General features: G+C 38.0%; 1 protein-coding gene across 1 annotated transcript in view; it reads left to right on the top strand.

Annotated features, from left to right (window-relative positions):
• The window catches only part of KLHDC8B (kelch domain containing 8B), a 1,966,070-nt gene that overhangs the window by 1,438,064 nt on the left and 505,640 nt on the right, over nt 1–22,366 (top strand). Inside the window, exon 3 of the mRNA XM_044078490.1 lies at nt 12,349–12,513. Within this exon, the coding sequence (XP_043934425.1) occupies nt 12,349–12,513 (165 nt within the window). The remainder of the gene's footprint in view (nt 1–12,348; nt 12,514–22,366) is intronic.

Raw genomic sequence — 22,366 nt, 5'->3', positions numbered from 1 at the left:
GGATGTTACTGAAAAAATATAGTAAGTGGGCTTAGAAATATAGTTTAATTAAACAAAGTGTACTTTCAATTTACAGGCTATAATTTAATCTATTTCAGGTAGTCCAGATACTGGTAGGTTGTATACCATTAGACTTAATTAGGGAGAGCTGTCATTCTGGGGAAACAAGCAGCCCTAGTTTCAGTGAAAGCTCTGAGGTTGCTTGCAGGTAGGAAGTTGCAGGATGTTGATGCAATGTGTTTTATTTATTATTTTTATTGCATTTGTCATTTCAAAGCATGGTTTTCTTTGATGCAAAAGAAGGCAGGACTGAATGAGCCATATAATGTTTAACTGACAATAATGGGATAGAAGGATTAGAAGTGATGTATAATGTTTGCAGCTACAGTTGTTTCAATGGTGTCTGTAATGCATAACTATTTTTGGGCCTGTGTCCCAGTTTTATTTTTTGCTTTGTCCAGATTTCTTGATCTAAGGTTGAGAGGTATGGTTCCATACTAAATCCGAAGTTGTATTTACCTTGGAAGACTTTTCGGCATAATTATGAAAAACAGAGCCTTTTTAATATCTCTGTTTATTTCCAATATAAACTGCCATGTAACCTTGCAAATAACCTTCTTATTAAGCTACTTTACTTAATAAAAAGGTTGCCTGTGGTGGTGGTGCTGCGGTAGCGTTGTCGCCTCACAGTAAGACACTGTCCAGTTAGATTCTCAGCTAGAGCGTCTTCTGTGTGGAGACATGCGTGAATGGGTGTACCTTAGTTGAAGGTTGTGCATTAGGCCTGGCAGCTCGGCACATAAAAATCTACTGCCAATTATTAGCAGACCAGAGTTCCTCTGTGGCGACCCCTAACCGGGAAAAAGCCGAAAGACACAACAACAACATTAAGCTACTTTACTTCTTTTGGAATTGACAGGTATGATTCATCTGTTCAGACATAAGCATAGAGTGCTAATGTGACTTTGATTTCTTGCAGCAGTCTGTGGTTTACACAATCACAATAACTTTTCTGTGTTTCTGGGTGTGTAATCAATTTAACAGTTTTAAAGATGTTTTCCATAAATAAATAAATATATAATAAATAAATAATCCTCTCTACACTTTGAGCTATTGACAAAGTCTGGGAATTTGTTTTTTTCAAAAGCGAAGGTTAGCATTACAGCTCAGTAAACTGTCAGTCTGTGAGTAACTTCTGCACAAATTAAAATGTCTGAATGTCAAATGGCTTTAGACTGGAGGGAAGTTTATTTTTATTTATTTTATTTTATTTTACATTTGTTTACCGGGAAAGTCCGACTGGACACAGGTCCATTTTCAGCGGAGGCCTGGGGAGAAAAGCTCCAAAAATAACACAAAACAATATAATACAATACATGAGAGAGACAGCAAATTATGGATGTAGTACTCATACAATATGGCAGAGATTACATCTCGTAACAGCGAGAATCATTGAGGTACAGAATAAACTTAAAAACATTTTTTTTACAGTTATAATTACAGCAAGGCAAATATCAATGAGTTAAGTTTTTAGGAGAAAGCTGTTTGTACATAGCTGAAGCTCTGAAACAATCTTTTGGTATGATTAACCTGGGGATTGACACAAGTTATATGTTTACACCAGTATGTAGCATTATAGTTTATGGTTTTCTTATTGATTTACTTTTTGCTGAGCAGTTGTTTGTTGATTTATTGATGGTCCTTTTGGTGGTGGGAAATTACATGGATGAATCCATCTCTATTATGATTTTTTTTCAGCTATTTTGACTTTCAGACAATTTCATTCAGCGAGTGGGTGTCATGTGATTACTCAGGTTGCCTATTTTACAAGTAGGGGCTTTTTGTGTGTGTGTGTGTGTGTGTGTGTGTGTGTGTGTGTGTGTGTGTGTGTGTGTGTGTGTGTGTGTGTGTATGTAAGAGAGAGAGATTTAATATGTATACTGAATATAATTTTGCAAATGGAATTCTTAGTTAAACATGTCCCTCTTCTTGGGCAACTACACTTGAGTAACCAATATTAGATCTTAGCCATCGAGCTGGGAAAGGTTAGTATGTGGATTTTCCATCTGGTTTGATGAAGGCTATACTACTTACCCAAGGACTACATTTATGGCTATCCATCCAGCCATCATGTTGCTGAACTACATTGTTTGATAATGAGAGGAGCTTTTTACAGAAGTTGAAGGTTTTTGTGTCAAGAACCTGCCCATAAAAAGTGTCTTGTTTATGTTGCAGTGAAGGCTGTGGTCTTTGTAGTGAGCATTTTAAGTATAACCAGTATTTCTGAGGTAGAGGAAGTCTCTTAAGGTAGGATCTTTCTTAGCCTGGAAAGCAAGCCAATGATGAAATTTATAGGGGCCAGTGAGAGACAGAGGAAAGCAAGAAGCTTTATAGTCTGTTTGGATAACTAAGTGAACTTAGTCCTTTGACCTTTTTTGTCAGAAATGGTTGTAGTCTTTCTTTTGGCAGGGTGTTTTGCTGAGGCACATGCCAAAAGGGGCATTGCACTCAATAATGGCTCTTGTAAAAGAAGAATACAGGGATGTTATGACCTTGTCCCTAGATGAGATATCCTTACTAATGAAGTGGGCCATGTAAAAAGCTTTCCTTACAACGGAGACAACGTGGTGGTCAAAAGTCAGGTTTCTATCAACCTGGGTGCCCAAGTACCATACGACTTATTGCGTGTTTACAACATTGTTATTAATGTGATAATTTGTGGGGACATCACTCTCTTCAAAGGGGATGATGATGCATTTTTTGGCATTTAGCTTGAGGCCATATTTCTGGCACCAGTTATTTGTTTCGGTGAGACCCTCTTGTAGCTTATTCAGAATTGTTTTATTAAGTCAGTAATGTGAATTCTTTACTTTATTGCAAATTTGTTGGGTTATTTTTGTGGATTATAGTATTGTAGGACTGCTGATGTTGACATTTTACGTAGTTGGACTGCTGGAATGGTTTTCCCAGTGAGAAATGCTAGTGCTGTAGTGAATATCTTTTTATTTGTAAAAAAAAATATATATATATATATATATATATATTAACTAAGATGTTAGAGTTAACTGTTAGATTAGAGAATTAGAATTAGAATGAGAATTTTAAGGCAAATATTAGGCATTTATTACATTTATTCATTGTTCAAATGCACCTACAGTACAGCCAGGAGGTCGACTGTGGTCTTCTGGAGCAACAAAAGAGTTAACTATATGATATATTTTATATGCGGCCCTAAGACCATTTCTGTTCACTCAATGCGGCCCCAGCAAGCCAAAAGGTTGGACACCCCTGTTGTAAACGGATCCTTAGACCCCTTGGAGCAATGTTTTTACTTAAATATGCATGAAACAGTCTTAAATGCCAAATGTTTGATCTTAAATTCTTGAGTCCCTTATTGAGAGCATTGAATGCCATGTCACATCCCTGGGGTGGATTGTATCCAGACTCCTTTTGATTATTGCCTAGTATGATATTGATTCCAAACACACCAATATCCTCCCTATCGGCACATAATCCTTGTAAAATATTTTCCAAATCCATGTTTGTGTGGTTAAATCTAATTAGTATAACAGTAGTCAATAGAGCTGGTGCCCCAAGACCTAAACTTCCAATAGGGCTACCAAAAAATACCCAAAGTATATAAGACAGTGATGGTATGGATGTCAACCAAGAGACTGCACCTATATCAAAGTTAACCCTATTGTAGACTAGAAACAATACCCCAATCGGTAGTTATCCGATTATTCCAGTCATAAAGAGTCCAATGGTAAATATCAAACAAATGTCGATATTAATATTCCATTAAGGAATTAACTTGCATACTAAAAGAAGGGGGGGTTTGAATTGAGGCGAGAACTGATATTCATGTTCAAAATCCTATACTTGTAGTTCCAACCAGGACCCTGTACCCATAAGATGTATCAAAAAATTGAAGACTGAGCATCCAGGATGAATTCCTAAACTATGCTAAGGTTAGCAATAGATTGGTCAGTATTCAAACCCTGGGATAGTATGGTGAAATTGTATCAACCACATACAAAATATCTCAACAAATGGTAATAAAGCTATCAGATCAAAGATATATTGTATCAAAATGAAATTATCCCAAAAAGGTATATGTATCCATAATAGGGCTGATTTAATAAGAGACTAGCATCCAGAAGTTAAGGAAATATCTGTATGGGATGCCAAAGTTCAGACTCAGATAACCAAACAATGTTGATGTATTTAAGGATACATAAAAATTAGACCAGCGGAATAGGCCTGGATTTGAATTGTTACTGCTAATCCCCTAATAAGCACAGTGTATATGAGAACTCAAGTAAAAAAGAAATGAGCTCAATGTACTGAAAAGAATTGGCTGTGTGCAAATTATATTCCGAACCCCTTAATAAAACAACAATACATAACAGTATTTATAAATAAAATTCAATTGCTGAAAACAGCATATAAAGGGATGCATCTATAAACCAAAATAATGCTAGTATACGTATAATGCAGTCTGAGCACATGTAAAGAATACTGAAATGTATTCAAAATGTATTCAAATAGCCCAATCATATAATTGCACTTTGCTTTCTCAAAAAAGTACAAAACATGATATTTAACAACCAGAGCAATAGTATTAGTTCAATATATCAAAAATGATACAGAAACCAATATTGGCAATGCTTGTCAATAGTATGCTAACCCCAATAAAGCAAGGCAATCAGCAACAATAAGCACATGTGATGGTAAAATGAAATGTTCCTCAAGTATTGTGATCACACAATATATGCCAAAGCAGTTGTTTTGTCCATATATCAAAAAAACATACGTCCCGGATGTTTAACAAGAAATATTAAAGTACCTGGTATGACCATACATATAAAAGCAGAAAATATTCCCCCTTGAAAGTGCACGCTGACAATAATCCCTCACAGTCCTGGATGTAGTATGACCAATAGCGACAGTACCTGAATCGCAAAAAATTAAATTAAACAAGCTGACATCCAATCTGGAAATGCTGATCGAAAACTGTCATACGCCAAGGCCCCTATGTTCCCGAAAGATAAAAGTGGACTTCAACTGTTCACGTTCCCCTGGACCACCGATTAGGCCCTTGATATTAAAGGACTAGATGAAAATGAATGCCACACCACTCCTGCAACCTCCGACATGTAACAATGCTCCTCTTATGCGGAATATCTCCACTATCCCGATAATATAATCAAGATTCACCAAAAGTTGAACAAAAGTCCAAAAATACTGGTTAGAAGTTTAGCCAAGGGGAGATTCCCCCTAAACAAATGATGATAGTGCTGGAATCACGTCCCTACAGCAAGGCCGCCAAACAGGAGCAAAACACAATGCTATGCACGTAGGGTATACACGGCCCGAATATACTAATGCAACAACAATTGGCCAGCATTTAATGGGAACCTAGGCACTTGAAATAAAAAACAACAAAAAAAGCTAAATGGAATGCATAGCTTTTTATTTCAAACCGGTTTGCAAATAAAAAGCTATGTATTCCATTTAGTTTTTTTTGTTGTGTTTTGTTTCAAGTGCCTAGGTTCACATTATGTGCTGGCCAATTGTTGTTGCATTGCTGTAAATGCCTCTTAATCCATTATTTGATTTTTTGGGCCTCCTGATACCTTTAAGCCTGCTCTAGGTATGCTGGTACCAACACATTAGGTGTGACATCTTGTTTACTTAATTTCTGTATGGTCTCTAACTTATTTAAAATCTTACTATGTCTGAAGTTAGTCATGGATTTCATTTCAGAACATACTACTTTGGAAGAATGTCCGGCTAAGTCTTATAGTTGGACAAATTCACATAATTTATTTTGTCAGTGATTATCTTGTAGCTAACATATTGCATACCATCTTTTCTGATTGCAAATGAATAATGACCTGGTTTACGAATAGGATTATTATTATAAATTACTGATTGATACTGATATATTCTACTGCATTGTAACTGACTGCAGTTATCATTGAATCACAGAATTATTTTGTTTGGTTTGCACTGCACTAACACATATATATTATCATTTACAGTATTATGCCAATGTGCTAAATCTTAAGTTGACCAATGATTAGTAAGAAACTTTTTTTTCTCCAGGGGTTCTGTTGTTCTGCATGTTAGTTTGCTGAATGCTGAATACATTTTGGGTAGCACTTAGGAGTACAAGGTAGCCTATTGTTCATGCATTGCCTCTGTAATCTACACGTGCCATCAGCATGCCATGTATGGCAATTTGCACTAAGGAATTTCAGGTATACTATTGTTCATGCATTACCGTACAAGTGGCATCAGCAGGCCATATATAGCAATTTGTTTGTTTTTACTGAGTACAAATGAGCATGGAGAGCATCATATGTGCCGGATTTTTACACCTTGACTTAGTTTGTGCAAACATGCATATAGCAACAAGTGTTAAATAAAGAATAAAGTGTATGGCAGGTACTTTTATGTGAATAATAGTATGAGTAGCATATGCAATCAATCTGCAATGGTGGTGTGGTTTCTGATTTCTTATTTCTGCTTGTAGTCTGTGTGCAGTTTATTCTGGTCCTTCCATAAACTTTTGCCTGAATACTTTGGGCAGCTCTTTAACAAAACAATATGTTTGACTTGGGTACACTGGGCATATATTGATCCTGTATTCAACTTTTTTTTTTATTCATTCATTTTCCAGTTACCCACTGAATATAGTTCAGGGTCACAGAGGAAGTTAAGTTTATTCTAGTAAAGGCACTGTGACATATTACAGACACAAAATTTGCCATATTGTGGCATGGTATGTTTTTGCTTTCAGTCACTATTGACTCTGCACAGGCTGTTGCCTTCCTGAGTCACTATTTAAGTTTTACCACAGGATCATAGATTCACAGGAAGTTAGTAGGCTAACAGCCCGAAAGACATTTATGCCTGAATTTCCCAATTATCAATGCCCATGGGCTAGAAGAACTTAGAGCCTTAGGCTAGCTACAAATTGTCCCTGTCCATAAGGGCCACAGGCAACAAGCCAGGGGTGACTTTACGATTTCCCATCCATTGGTCCAAATTGCACTTGGATAGGCTTAGGAAAGAGTTCTCTTTAACATGAATGGGGAGTTTGTTCAAGAGAGAGGGTAATCTCTGAGACACATACATTTCCCTCCAACATGTTTTGCTTGTGTCACAGACAAGGTTTCAATCATTAGATTGTATAATTCTAGTGCTGCTTGTTTTTTGAATGTGTAGCAGATTCATTAGGGCTGGATGAGAGAATGCTTATAGGGTAGACAGATCATCCCTTATAGTCTTTAGAAGACTGATTACAAGGACAGGGGTTTGAGAAAGTCCAAAATAAAACTGTAACCAAGTTAAACACCACTAATATAAAATAGACCCTGGTAAACAGCTCCAAGTCCAAGAACACACCACAAAAAAAACTGACAAAGTCTTCTACTAAGATGAAAGTGCTAAATTCTGTGGAACAAGAACTTAAGATATACTGCTTTTCCTGCTGGTGTTTTTATGTGGTGTGTCCTCAGACTTGGTGCTGTTTACCAGGGTCTTTGAGACAGTCCACATAGGGCGTACTAATTACATCCTGTATTCTTTTAGTAAGTACCTCTGTGGCTACTCCACCATTTGCAAATACTTGGTCAGGCACAGGCCGAAGGGTGCATAGTGCTCAATTACTGGACTAATGAGGACTGAGTGTAGTGAGACTATGATCTCCTTAGATGTGGATACCATAACCTAACTTAAAAGTTGTGAAAATAGAAACATTTTCTCTTTGCTATGGACACATGGTGATCAAAGTTCAGGTTACTGTCAACCTGAGTTCCAAAGTGCCTTACCACTGGGTCTACTGTTAGGTGAGTGTTGTCACTGTTGTAATTTGGAAGGTGTCTGTCTTCCCAAAGGGTATAATTAAGCATTTTTTGCAATAAGTTTTAGGCTATGATTCTGGCACCAGTTATTTGTCTGTGTCAGACATTCCTGTAGGATATCTACATATTCTGGAGATTCAGTGATGGCACCCAGCTTGCAGTTATCAACAAATTTGATCAGCCAAAGGCCTTCTACATTTGCCTTGGCTTCAGAGAAACAAATTTCGAACAGGAGAGGTCCCAGTACTGAGCCCTGTAGGACAACACCAGTAACAGGCCACTTGCTGGAGGTGAATTGCCCCACCATAAATTCATGTTTCCTGTCTATGAGCCATTTGGCTATCTATCAGCTGACAGGAATTTATATCTAAATCTGTGGGTTTGTCTATAATACCCAAGTGAGGTACTGTGTCAGATGTCTTTGCCAGGTCAAGGTAAGTCGTATGCACCGTTTTGCCTATGGCTCTGATGACCTTCTCGAAGAAGTCCACCAAGTTTAGTAGACATGAACTGCTCTTGACAAAACTGAACTGGGATGGGTCCAGTGTTTGAAGATTTCCTAGATCTTGGTTTATCATGTCAGTGATAATTCTTTCCATGGCCTTACATATATGACTAGTCAAACTTAGGGTTCTGTAGTTCTCGAGTCTGTTGATGCTCCCCCTTTGTGAAGAGGGACAACCATTACAATATCCATTCCCTAGGAATGAAGCCTTTCTGAAAGTTGTGACTGAACAGAGATTCTAGTGGTCCTGACATGTCATGTTTCAAGCTATTTAAGATGCATCCTCGGATATTATCAGGAACCATTAATGCAAAGTTTTTAGTTTGGGGGGGGGGTGCAGTGAGGACCTGTGCTTTAGTGATAGTTGCCAGAGAAATGATCGAGGGTATTTCATGGGAGAATTCTGGGGGTGATAGTGCAGTAAAATTGGAGTTAAATTTATCAGCAGCAAATGTGCTATATGTCCCCAGTTTGGTATTGGAAGTTCCATTTATTATTAGTTCAGCACACTGTTGGGTGTGCCCTTTAAGGTTGCATACATAACTGAAAATGCCTTATGGTTATCCTTAGCCTGGGAGGCTATTTTTACCTCAAAGTTGTCATTGGTGGATTGAGAGTTGCTTGTTGAGACTGATGACGGAGTTTTTTTGTTTTCTGGGCATATCCCTTCCTAGTTTTGGACAGGATTTCCCCCAGGAAATACTCTCTATCATTTCTCTGGCAATTTATGCAGTTATTTATATACTAGTATAGGGTTTCCTTAAACATTTTTGCATAGGCTACCATGTTCTCTCAATTTGGGGGGGGGGGGCTTGGAATTTAGCTATGTCTTCACTTAACAGGAGGTAGTTAATCTTGGAAAAGTTCTTAAAGGTTCTGCTGGGAGTTCACTCTTTATATTTATTTCAAGGGTTACCTTTTTGTCGTCTGATTTGACCAATGAGGACAGTACACAAGGGGCTGCAACATTCTCTCAATTATAAAAAGAAATAGCCTGGGAATCTTTGTGGAAAGGATTTCTTTTTCATAAGACTGTATCACACAAAGTACAAAGCAATTTTGCTCTGACTATATTATTATTATTATTATTATATCATATTTGTTAACTGAAGTGTAATCTAGGGAGTCACATTTTCATGTGAGCCCCAGGGAGATAAGCTTTGCCATAATGAACTACAATGAGAAACTGGTGAAACTAAATGTTTTTTGAGAGCTGAAAAATATATAATACAAGAAAATGCAGAACAGTACACATTCAAAACATAATAGCTGACTAATGTAATTGATAGAAGGGCCTATATTGATTTTACTTTTATTTACTGGTAAGCCAATTAAGCACATTGACACAAGTGTCCCTTTTTAAAAGGCATCTCAACTGTCTTGTTAAGTCACTTGTTCAGTCAAATATTAAGCAAGTGGAGGCTGTGGGAATCAAACCCTGGTGTACAGAAAACAGTTTATTAACAGGTCATATGTTCATAGGCAAATACTATTCTGCAGACTATTACAAGCCTAGCCAATAATCAGATATTAGAATCAAACCTTGTATGTGTAAGTTTAAGACCTTAACTACTATGTCAACCCTCCCACTTTTAAGGGCCATAGCTTATAGATAAATACTAGGCTGCCAGCTTGCAAACTATTACAAGCCTAACCAATAACAAGAGGTCAAAATCAAACCTTGTACTTTTTATCTGTGAAGTTAAGACCTTAACCATTATGCCATCCCTCCCCCCTTTAATGATGTCTGGTACAACTAATATACAAACTGGACAGACCAGATTGTATAAATACTACAGTGTAAGGATGCCTAATTTGTTCATTTGAAGTCTCACTTTCTGAAAACTACTTTGAAATGCTTTGCTGTCTCTGTGGCTGAATGACTCCTCAGACCATTATAACTTTCTACAGACTACATTTTCACTACATGTATGCCATTTGTATTCATTATCATTTTAATTGTCTATACTTGTCACACAACTATTTTCTAGAAATGTGTTTTAACTTTTTTTTTGTATTATTTATGTATTGCTTTGGTTTACCTGGAAAGTCTCAGTGGGCAAAGATCCATTTTCACTGGAGGCCCAGGAAGAAAAACTCTACCATGTAAATTTATAACACAGTAAAGTACAAGTACATACACTTTGCATAATATGGGAATACAGTTTCAACAACAGCAAAGTTAACAAAACAGCATGCAATAGGAAATACAGTTTACAAACAGCAAGGAATATTCAGTTAGTTACAGCAGCTACATGACAATCTGTAGATAAGAGTTATAAGAAGGTGTGTGAAGTGTGAGAAGACATTCAAAGTCACGCAGTGTGGCTGGCAAGGATGTATTAGTTCATGTGTTGAATAAATTAATAGTGACATAGTATGGAGAGGACTGTCTGAGAGTACTATCTCTAAAGAGAAAAGTTTGACAAAGAAGCCGAAGGAGTAAAAGAGTTTGACAGCATGAGTAAGCAATATAGAGTAGGAAGTGATGGGGAGCAAAATGAGTATTGTGGGCAAAATTAGGGGTGGAAACCTTTGAAAGGGAAAAGACTGTGAGCTTTATTAGTGGATTTGTAAAAGTGATGAGGCGAAAGTTAACCTGGACACTGGCAGTGCAAGAGTTAATTAGGTGGACTTTTAGTTAAGATTTGAAAGCTGCTGTGACTTAATATGCTTTAGTTGGAGTGGGATGGAATTACAGATTTTTGATTCATAACTGGAGTATAGTGAGTTACCTGCAGAATTATTTGATTTGGATGCGAGCAGTAAAAATATGGAGGTAGAGCATAACGTTCTCGGTAATGTGTAGAGGTTGATAATATTATTTAAGGAAGGTCAGTTATTTGGCTTGTAGATAAGCAGGGTAATAGTGAGGAGTTGACAACTGTTTAAGCGTTGAAGTAAATCTAGCCAATGCAGTTGTCTAAGGGCCAGTCAGTGGTGGCCTTTGTGACAAAGATTGTTGCAAATTCATCTCTCTTGTAATAGCATTGTTCCATTTTTCCCAGTAGGGAAGCTTGCAAGCTAAGTATGTGAACAGCATAGAAGAGTGCAATGACAGGAGGGTTAAGGCAATGTTATTTTTTGGTATGCTCTGACAGGAATTGTTTGATTAGTAAATGGACCCTAGTTTTAGGTATGTTTTTTTTACTGTGTGCTGAATATGGTAGTCAAATTTCAAATTTTCATGTATCTTTACATCTAGGAGTTTAGCATTTGCCACCAGTTCAATAGTATTCAAGTTAGCAGAGGTTATGGAGAAATTATTTTTTTAAGAATGTAAGGTGACTGAGCTGAAGAATATTAATTTTGTTTTGGTGGGATTGAGAAGTAGTTGAGAGTTAATTAGCCATGTTTAGATTGAGGAGAACGTTTCCTGGGTAAGTTATAGTTGTTTTAGGTTGTGGTCTGTACAAATAAATGTAGAGTCATCTGCATGTTGTATGTTGGAGGCATGTTTTCTCATTGCATGTGTATCATTAATCAAGATATTGAAAAATATAGGGATAAGGATGGACCTTGGGGGATTAAAATGGAGAGAGGAAGAAAGGTGAAGAATTTATAGAGAACCACCTCATGGATGAATAATTGAGAACTAGAAGAAATAGTCTGGACAGAGATTATGGTGAGCAATTATGGCAAAGGCTATTGATAAATCAAGGCGGAAGGCTAAAACTAGGTCACCTTTATCTTGATGGGGGTTTACAATCTTGCTGAATCTATGTAGCACAGTGTGTTGTATAGGGGAGACAAGATAGTTTTGAGTGACATGGTTAAGTAGCTAATGTATGCAGTTCTCAAGGACATTAGATAGAAGAGAGCGTTTAGCAAATAATGTTAAATTTGGCTACACAGTTTGGTGAATTTAGTAGCTGTGTGTAAAATGCTCTACTCATTTACAAGTAGTATGAATATAAAATGCAATGTATATGTTTATATTGAGGGTTTACAATTCTCTTTTCTTTACAGAAGGGAAAATCTATGCCCTTGGAGGAATGGGCTTTGACACATCTCCCCAGGCGTTAGTTCGCATGTATGAACCAGCAAAGGACCAGTGGCAGACATTGCCCTCTATGCCCACTCCACGCTATGGAGCATCTACCTTTCTTCGAGGCAACAAAATCTACGTACTTGGTAAAGTAGTACCTTTGTTCCAACCATTCTTCAGCAGCTAGTAAAATATGAGGGAATAGTACTAAAATCTTAATAGAGATGCTTTATTTATTTATTTGTTTATTCAGCCTGGTACTGAGTTATTGAATGACCACAAGTGGATTCATTTCAGCCAAAGTCCAGAAAATACATTTTTACATAAACAGATTTTTACAAAACATGAAACTAATTAATTAAAGTGAAAATTATATAAATATGAAAGGAGAAATTAGAATGCACATTCAAAAGAAGCTGGGTGCTTAAAGCATTAGCAGGCAACTTTCATGTGAATGTACTGAAGATGTTTCATGTTGAATAACACACCAAAGTGACAGTTCTGATCCCTGGAGGAAATTCCCATAGCTTGGAGCCAAAAATGGAGACTGCATAGTCAGTGGAGACTAACTATTTTTGTCTGTGCATCACAGTAGCATTATGAACATAGGAATGCAATTCATAAGGAATATTTTTATTGGCATTTTAATACAAATAGTGGCAAAACATTATGTTGGATTTTGTAAATGAGTGTAGGTAGATGGAGATCTGCTCATAGTTGCCCTGCTAACCAATCTGTATGTTTAGGATTGATTCAGGTAATGTTCTGTCTGAGGAGAGAATATAATTAAATGGGTGATTCTATTTGAGATTATTTTCAGGTAATTAAGATTATTGTTAAACTGGACACAAGTTGGGGCTAGACAAAGCTATGTATGTGTCTGGAAAATGTTTTCACCAATTGCAAACCTACTTTCAGGGATGAGGAATGGTGGAATTTGTGTTACAGCCATGACAGTAATATAACATAACATATGTAACATAAGTAACATAATAGTAATTGTTGCTCAAAGGGAACGTACTAGTCATCGTATGGTACAATAAGTGAGGTGGGTAGGATGTATTCTTCATTGCTGAAAGAAGCAATGGCACTAAAGTGTAAAATAGGACTGATGTCTTTAAGTGTAAAACATGCATAGATCCTTAATTGGATTTCACTGGGTGGGTTGGGATCACATGACAATGTATTCATCTATTTGAAATGTTTTAAGATAGGTTTTATTTGCATCTGAATAAGTCTTTGTATTTAACAAGACGAAAAGCGCTTCATGTTTATCATGTATTTTTTTAGTAAAAGCTTACAGAGTGAATTTACTTTGTCCTCTGCCTTTTGTTTGCCATTCTTTGGTTTTTGGACTTTTACAGCCATAACAGACTATATTAATGATAGCTTTCATGCTATCATTGCATTAACATATCCACTGAGAAGTCAAGATTTAGATATAAGTTTTAAAGATGGATATAGCAGGATTTGTTTGGTTGTGAGTGAAGGTTAAAGTGGGAGGTGTTTAAATTTGTGAGATTTGCTGAAACATATGAATTTAGTTTTATTTTTGCAGTGAAATGAAGTTGCTTATTGTGTAGCCAGGTAGAAAAAAATGGGAATTGACTAAAAGGAAACACGATCGTCTGTGTAAAGAATAAGGTTTGATAGTTTCAGAGTAGAAGATGCAAGATTAATGAAAAGGCTGAAGAAAATGTGATCTAATAATGAAACATGTGGGACACATACTGTGATATTTCTAAGAATGAGAAAGTATTGTTTAACCAGACAAAAAAAGGTTATTTCAGAGAGGTAACTACAAAAACAATCTATTGTGGACTAACTGGAGGCAGCAAAAATGTTTGTTAAGAGGTTGTGGTTTAGACTGTCAAAAGCTATGGTGATGAGAGCACCAGTGAGATGTTCTTATACTGAGTTTGAGAAGAAGAAGCAAATTCTTTCACTAAAGCACTTGGGTGAAATTAGATAAGCTCCATTTAGATGGCTTGTGTTGGTATTTGTGAGTGTAGTACCATTAACTGAATATTAAATAGTTTAGGTACTCCTACCTGATGTAAAACTACATGATGAAGGGGTAGAATGTTGTTTTGATAATTCTATCCTTTGGAACAAGCTTCCCCTGGCCCTAAGAAGCATACCTCATACATGCATATTTAAGAAATCCCTCAAACATTACCTAAACCGCACCTGGACATATCCTTGTAACTTACCTCCACAAATCCAGTCCTAATCTATCTATTACCCCTCTCCCTTATTCTCCTCCTCTTCTACCTAATACCCATTAGCCTTCTACACCACAACATCTTCTACAACCCGACCACTTTATTATTATGATCTAACTCTCAACTGCCATCCTCACTTATCAATTCTGGGCTTCTGCTGTACTATCACTGCAATTAACATCTATTATCAACTCCACCTCTACTGGACTCACTTGGTACCCACTCAAACTACCCCCCCCCCCATAGAATACTACTACTAACCTGCTGATCTGACCACTGTAGACTATCCTTCAACTGTGTCACAACCATATATGTATACAATGTCTCTTTTGCCTTTATTTTTTGTTAATGCATGTGTAGAGAATCACATTGTATTATACATCTTCTGTAACATGAAATATTATATAATATTACTTTGGAGCTTTTCTCCCCAGGCCTCCGCTGAAATAGGGCGTCAGCCCAGTCGGACTATCCAGGTCAATCAGATGTCAAATAAATAAAAAATAGTCAGAAAATTATTTATAATCTTTTTTTTACCTAAGTGAGGAAGAAGTGAACTAGATCTGTACTCAGAGGTGCTTGTTGATTTGCTACATGTAGAAAGGGAACATTGATTGCTTTTCCCACTTGGGATGTGTAGCAGGATGCCATACTTGAGAAGGGAACATTGATTGCTTTTCCCACTTGGGATGTGAAGCAGGATGCCGTACTTCAGAAGGGAACATTGATTGCTTTTCCCACTTGGGATGTGTAGCAGGATGCCGTACTTGAGAAGGGAACACTGATTGCTTTTCCCACTTGGGATGTGTAGCAGGATGCCATACTTGAGAAGGGAACATTGATTGCTTTTCCCACTTGGGATGTGTAGCAGGATGCCGTACTTGAGAAGGGAACATTGATTGCTTTTCCCACTTGGGATGTGTAGCAGGATGCCGTACTTGAGAAGGGAACATTGGCTGCTTTTCCCACTTGGAATGTGTAACAGGATGGCGTACTTGAGGAATAATATCATCAGAACATTTCACAACAAGCCGAAGGTAAACATCGTCACATTATTGGTTAGGCAGCTGACTTTCTTGTAGGTAGTCTTTTTTTGTAAAAACAGGCTAAGTAAGGCTGCACATCAATAGTAAGATGTTCTCACAGTCAGTTTGAGAAGAAGCAGAAGCAAATGCATTTGCAATTTTGCTTTGGAATAAACTATATAAACTGTTCAACATAGAATGAAAATTCAGATCATTATTTGTATTCGGCTTTTGCTTGGTTTAAACAGTTTGAGGTTTGATGCACACACTAATACCTTGTTCTTAGGCTTCTCATCTTGGTTACACACAGCAGCCTGTGTATTGTGATCATTGTTGGACTGGGAAGATTTCCAGGTAGTCCAGGTGGAGCGTCACACTGGAGAGCAAAGTTCACTAGTGGTGCATGAAAAATGGGTAGTTTTCTAGAGATAATGTGCATTTGCACATGAAGACTGGAAAAACTCAACCCAGTTAAACGAATTTAAGGTATTCTGGAGATTTTGAATAGTGACAGATATATAGTTATAGATGTGACAGAAAATGGATGGAAGTTTGTTTTTTTCTCTGTTAAGGTACAATGGTCACTAGTGAAAGGTGCAGATGTTTCAACAAAAATAACGTTACTAGTTAGTTCATAATCAGTAAGTCAAAAATTTGTGTAGTTGCTAGTTATGAAGTATGACCTGGTTGGGTCTTTCAGTAATGAGGAAGGCTGAGGTCACAAAACAAGCTGTTTAAATCAGAAATGCTTTGGATGAAGAAGTCTGTGTTGGTGTCTTAATCTAAATAAATTATTTTTCTTTCCTATAATTTTAGATAAGGACTAAAAGATGTTTTTGAAGGTCAAATGGGATATAGGTGGAGGAAAGCAGACAACAGCTTTGATTAACATACAGTTTTTATATATGACAAAATTGCTTTTCAGTTCAATCTATATAAATCAGTAGTAGTGATACTGTAATTTATGTATTGTTCAGATAGGAACATAAAGCCACCTCCTATACCAGTTCCTAGGCAGTCAAAAAATTAGATTACAGTTGGGAACATGTATCTGGATATTATTATTATTATTATTATTATTATTATTATTATTATTATTATTTAATTTTTAACTATGTTTCCCACAGACCAAAAATGTCAAGGTAGTTATTAAAAATCCATGCATGAATTTATTCTGATTTATTATCTATTCTGCTATAAGTGACCCCTAAAATGAGTTGTGACTTTCTAAGTGTTTGGGAGCCTGTGTGTTGAGTTGTAGTAGTCACAGAATTAGATGAAACATCAGGATTATTTTGAATGTCTTTGGAAAGTATAGCTGGGAGGAAGATGAGTACAAGTAATAGCACTGTAAGGTTTTGTAGAAGGATAGAAATATTAAGTTTCAGCCTTTTGTTTAAGATAAAGGGTACAAAACTAAACATAGTATTTCATGCAAACAATGACCCAAAAACTGTTGAAGAGACGCAACGTGGATCTCAAGAAACATCAAAATGCAGTTTAATGTATTAGAAAACGACAAGATTAATTAGACCAACTCCATTAAATCATCTAGTACTCACTTCTTAATTTTATGTAACTTCACACAGCTCACTGATGTCCCTAACTGGTTTAGCAAGTCCTCAAGTGCCTATTGTACACTAGACTGGATACTTGCCACCTACCCTAACAATACCTCCTAAACAGGCACCCTACCTGGTATCCATAGTAACTGTCACCTTACATACGCTATTTGGAACTATAGCAAAAAAATAATAATAAACTCAATTTCATGAAAAAACATAGTTCACCACATATGCCATTTCACTTCTGATTGTTTCACTGATGCAGTAAGAAAAATAAAATAGAGATCCCTAAATCACCTTACACTAGATAATATGACCAAAACTTTCAATACCGTCTTCTTAATCCTCCTTAAGTTCCAAATCCCATATAGGAAGAAATGAGTAAAACAAGCCAAGGCCCTGGCTATGCACAAAAGTGCCAAGTCTGTCAACAATGGTACCTGAAACAAAAAAACAATATTGTCAGATATATAGAGCTCTGTGAAGCCAAGTCAAAATGGAGAGGCATAAAGATAAAAAAGCCATTATGTGTACTTTTAAAACAACCCCCCAAAAAAAACACTCCAACACATTCAGGGCAACAGTCCATCATCTCCTTCACCTCAAAATATCAACTTACTCCCACATTATATCTAATGAATCTGACAGCAAAGCAGCCTGAAACTTCATCGCCCCTTCATAAATGCTGCAACATCCCTCATCAAAAACAACTTAAATGTCTCACCTCCCAACCTCCCACTACACATAGACTCCAATACATATATCGTTAAACCTATCTCCATATCATCAGTCAACAAACTTATTCTCAAACCCAAACCCACTGATTTAGCCGCAGACAATGTGCCAGTTGAATGCATTAAAACAGCTGCCAATCTCCATTCTCATTAACAGGTCCCTATCACAACCGTATGTTTCAGGTGTTTGGACACCAGCTTACATTCTTCCTCTGCATAGAGGAAGTAATCTAACAGCTTGGAAGATTTCAGACTGATTGTCATACTCTTGGCATTGTCTAACATATTAGAAAGATGCATCCACTCTCAATTTCTACATTACCTACTAGAATATAATCTCCTCAAAAACACACCACATGGTTTTCATCCTAACCACAGGACAGCAGCTGCATTGCTTTCCTTTTAAAATACTATTAACATACAACATAACAAAGTAAATTTGTCTCTACTGCCTTTTTGAACCCCTTAAATGCTTTTGACACGATCTATCATTCCTAGCTCCTATAAACCCTTGTTGAACTCACCCACTCAAAATGCACTTTAAAACGGTTTCACATTTGACTGAGCAATATAATTCATTGTACACTCTTCTTTCCTGCCTGTCACTGTTGACATCCCCCAAAGTTCATTACTTGGCCAACTTCTTTTTAATGTATTGATTAACAAAATGCACACAGCTGCTGGCCCTCCACCATTGTTTAGTATGTCAGTGACACAACTCTGATCTGCAATGTTGTCTCCATTCAAAGCTTTCTTTCACAGACTCAGGAATCCTAGTACTCATCTGTTGAACACTGGCTGCAATAAAGTAATCTACACCCAACTTAAAATAGCTGATTTCATTTTACACCATCCAGCAAAATGTTCTTCATTATCAACCCACCTCCAGTGGTACTACTACCCAATTAGGCATCTCCACTCTGCAGATAAATTCTTAGCCTCTCAAGTTAGAACACACAATTCACTTAAGGAGTCCCTATGTTCAAATTATGTTGACAAACTTTAAAATTTAATTACCATGACCTTAGGCATCTTGAAAATTCCCACCTTTAAAAAAACAAACAAAAAAAAATTGGCGTTCACCAACTTCTGCTACTGCCTATGCATTTCTACTGTGGGTAAACCAACTATGCACTTTTTTCTTGTTATATACACTTGTGTGTGCATATCTTGTGTAGCTATTGACATATTGTGTATATATATATATATATATATATATATATATATATGTGTGTGTATGTATATATGTTTATATATATATATATATATATATATATCTATGGAGAGAGAGAGGTAGGATGCACAATGGAGTCATATTTTTTAAGCTGCAGCAGTTTTGACTGCATATCTGTAAACCCAGCCACTGGGGATGCACAAGCCAGTGCATTTCTTTGTGCCAGTCCCAAGCCCGGATAAATGGAGAGGGTTGCATCAGGAAGGGCATCCGGTGTAAAACTTCACCAAATCATTTAATGCAGTCACCACTAAATATTTCCATACCGGATTGGTCGAGGCCTGGGTTAACAATGACTGCCACCAGTACTGTTAGCTGACAGGGTGCTGGCGGAAACTGGGCTACTGTTGGCCGAAGGAAAAGAAGAGGCGGAAGGCATGGCCGAAGGCAGGAAGAGAGGAGAAAGGCTAGAACTGTGATAGTGAGGATCTGAACTTTGAATGTTGGCAGTATGACCGGTATAAGGAGAGAGCTGGCTGATATGATGGACAGAAGGAAGGTTGGTATATTGTGTGTGCAAGAGACCAGATGGAAGGGGAGTAAGGCTAGATCTATCAAGGTGGGTTCAAATTGTTTTATCATGGTGTGGATGGAAGGAGAAATGGTGTAGGAGTTATTCTGAAGGAACAGTATGCTAAGAGTGTTTTGGAGGTGAAAAGAGTGTCAGATAGCATGATTTTTATGAAGCTGGAAATTGATGGTGCAATGATGAATGTTGTTAGTGCATATGCTCCACAAGTTGGGTGTGCAATGGATGAGAAAGAAAACTTTTGGAGTGAATTGAATGAATTGGTGATGACTGTACCCAAGGGTGAGAGAGTGGTGATTGGAGCAGATTTCAATGGGCATGTTGGTGAAGGGAACAGAGGGGATGAGGAAGTGATGGGTAGGTATGGTGTTAAACAAAGGAATGCAGAAGGTCAGATGGTAGTGGATTTTGCAAAAAGGATGGACATGGCTGTGGTGAATACGTATTTTGACAAGAGGGATGAGCATAGGGTGACATACAAGAGTGGAGGAAGATGCACACAGGTGGATTATATCTTATGTAGGAGGGCCAGTCTGAAGGAGATTGGAGACTGTAAAGTGGTGACCGGAGAAAGTGTAGTTAGGCTGCATAGGATGGTGGTTTGTAGGATGATGTTGGTGATGAAGAAGAGGAGGAGGAGTGTGAGGGCAGCACCAAGGATCAAATGGTGGAAATTGAAAAAGGGTAATTGTGAGGTGGAGTTCAGGGAAGAGTTAAGACAGGCACTGGGTGGCAGTGAAGAGTTACCAAATAGCTGGGTAACTACAGCAGAGCTAGTAAGGGAGACGGCTAGAAAGGTGATTGGTATCACATCGGGAACTGAGGAAGAACGACAGGGAGACATGGTGATAGAATGAGGAAGTACAGGAGAGTGTACAGGCAAAGAGGTTGGCAAAGAAGAAGTGGGATTGTCAGAGAGATGAAGAAAGTAGACAGGAGTATAAGGAGATGAGGTGCATGGCAAAGAGAGAAGTGGCGAAGGCTAAGGATAAGGCACTAAGGAGGGAGAAAAGGACCTGTACCAGTTGGCTAGACAGAGGGACCGAGCTAGGAAAGATGTGCAGCAGGTAAAGGATAATGAAGGAAACATACTCACAAGCGAGGAGAGTGTGTTGAGGAGATGGAAAGAGTACTTTGAGGGGTTGATGAATGAAGAGAATGAGAGGGAGAGAAGGTTGGATGATGTAGGGATAGTGAATCATGAAGTGCAGTGGATTAGCAAGGAGGAAGTGAAGATAGCTATGAAGAGGATGAAGAATGGAAAGGCTGCTGGCCCAGAAGACATACCTGTGGAAGCATAGAGGTGTTTAGGTGAAATGGCAGTGGAGTTTTTATCCAGATTGTTCAATGAAATCTTAGAAAGTGAGAGGATGCCTGAGGAATGGAGAAAACATGTTTTGGTACCGATTTTTAAGAATAAGGGTGATGTGCAGAGCTGTAGTAACTACAGAGGGAATAAACTGATCAGTCACATCATGAAGTTATGGGAAAGAGGAGTGGAAGCTAGGTTACGAAGGGATGTGATGATTAGTGATCAGCAGTATGGTTTCATGCCGGGAAGAGCACTACAGATGCGATGTTTGCTCTGAGAGTGTTGATGGAGAAGTACAGAGAATGTCAGAAGGAGTTGCATTGTGTTTTTGTAGACTTAGAGAAAGCATATGACAGGGTGCCTAGAGAGGAGTTGTGGTATTGTATGAGGAAGTCAGGAGTGTCAGAGAATTATGTAAGAGTGGTACAGGATATGTACGAAAGTAGTGTGACAGTGGTGAGGTCTGCGGTGGGAGTGACGGATGCATTTAAGGTGGAGGTGGGGTTACATCAAGGATCAGCTCTGAGCCCTTTCTTATTTGCAATGGTGATAGACAGGTTGACAGACGAGATCAGACAGGAGTCCCTGTGGACTATGATGTTTGTAGATGACATTGTGATCTTTAGTGAGAGTAGGGAACAGGTGGAGGAGACCCTGGAGAGATGGAGATATGCTCTAGAGAGAAGAGGAATGAATGTCAGCAGGACTAAGACAGAATATATGTTTGTGAATGAGAGGGAGGATAGAGGAATGGTGAGGATGCAAGGAGTAGAGTTGGCGAAGGTGGATGAGTTTAAATACTTGGGGTCAATACTTCAGAGTAACGGTGAGTGTGGAAGACAGGTGAAGAAGAGAGTACAGGCAGGATGGAGTTGGTAGAGAAGAGTGTCAGGAGTGATTTGTGACAGACGAGTACCTGTAAGAGTGAAAGGGAAGGTCTACAAGAGGGTAGTGAGACCAGCTATGTTATATAGGTTGGAGACAGTGGCATTGACAACAAGGCAGGAGTTTGAGCTGGATGTGGCAGAGTTAAAGATGTTAAGATTTGCACTGGGTGTGACAAGGCTGGACAGGATTAGGAATAAGTATATTAGAGGGTCAGCCCAGGTTGAAAGGTTTGGAGACAAAGCCAGAGAGGCAAGATTCCATTGGTTTGGACATGTGCTGAGGAGGGATGCTGAGTATATTGGGAAAAAGATGCTAAGGATGAAGCTACCAGGTAACAGGAAAAAAGGAAGGCCTAAGATAAGGTTTATGGATGTGGTGAGAGAGGACATGCAGGTGGTTGGTGTGACAGAGCAAGATGCAGAGGACAGGAAGAAATGGAAACAGGTGATCCGCTGTGGCGACCCCTAATGGGAACAGCCGAAAGAAG

The sequence above is a fragment of the Protopterus annectens genome, chromosome 7.part1 (assembly GCF_019279795.1).
Source record: "Protopterus annectens isolate FY-2018-M chromosome 7.part1, PAN1.0, whole genome shotgun sequence".
In the NCBI taxonomy this organism is placed as follows: domain Eukaryota; kingdom Metazoa; phylum Chordata; order Ceratodontiformes; family Protopteridae; genus Protopterus; species Protopterus annectens.
This window is presented reverse-complemented; position numbering and strand designations above follow the sequence as displayed.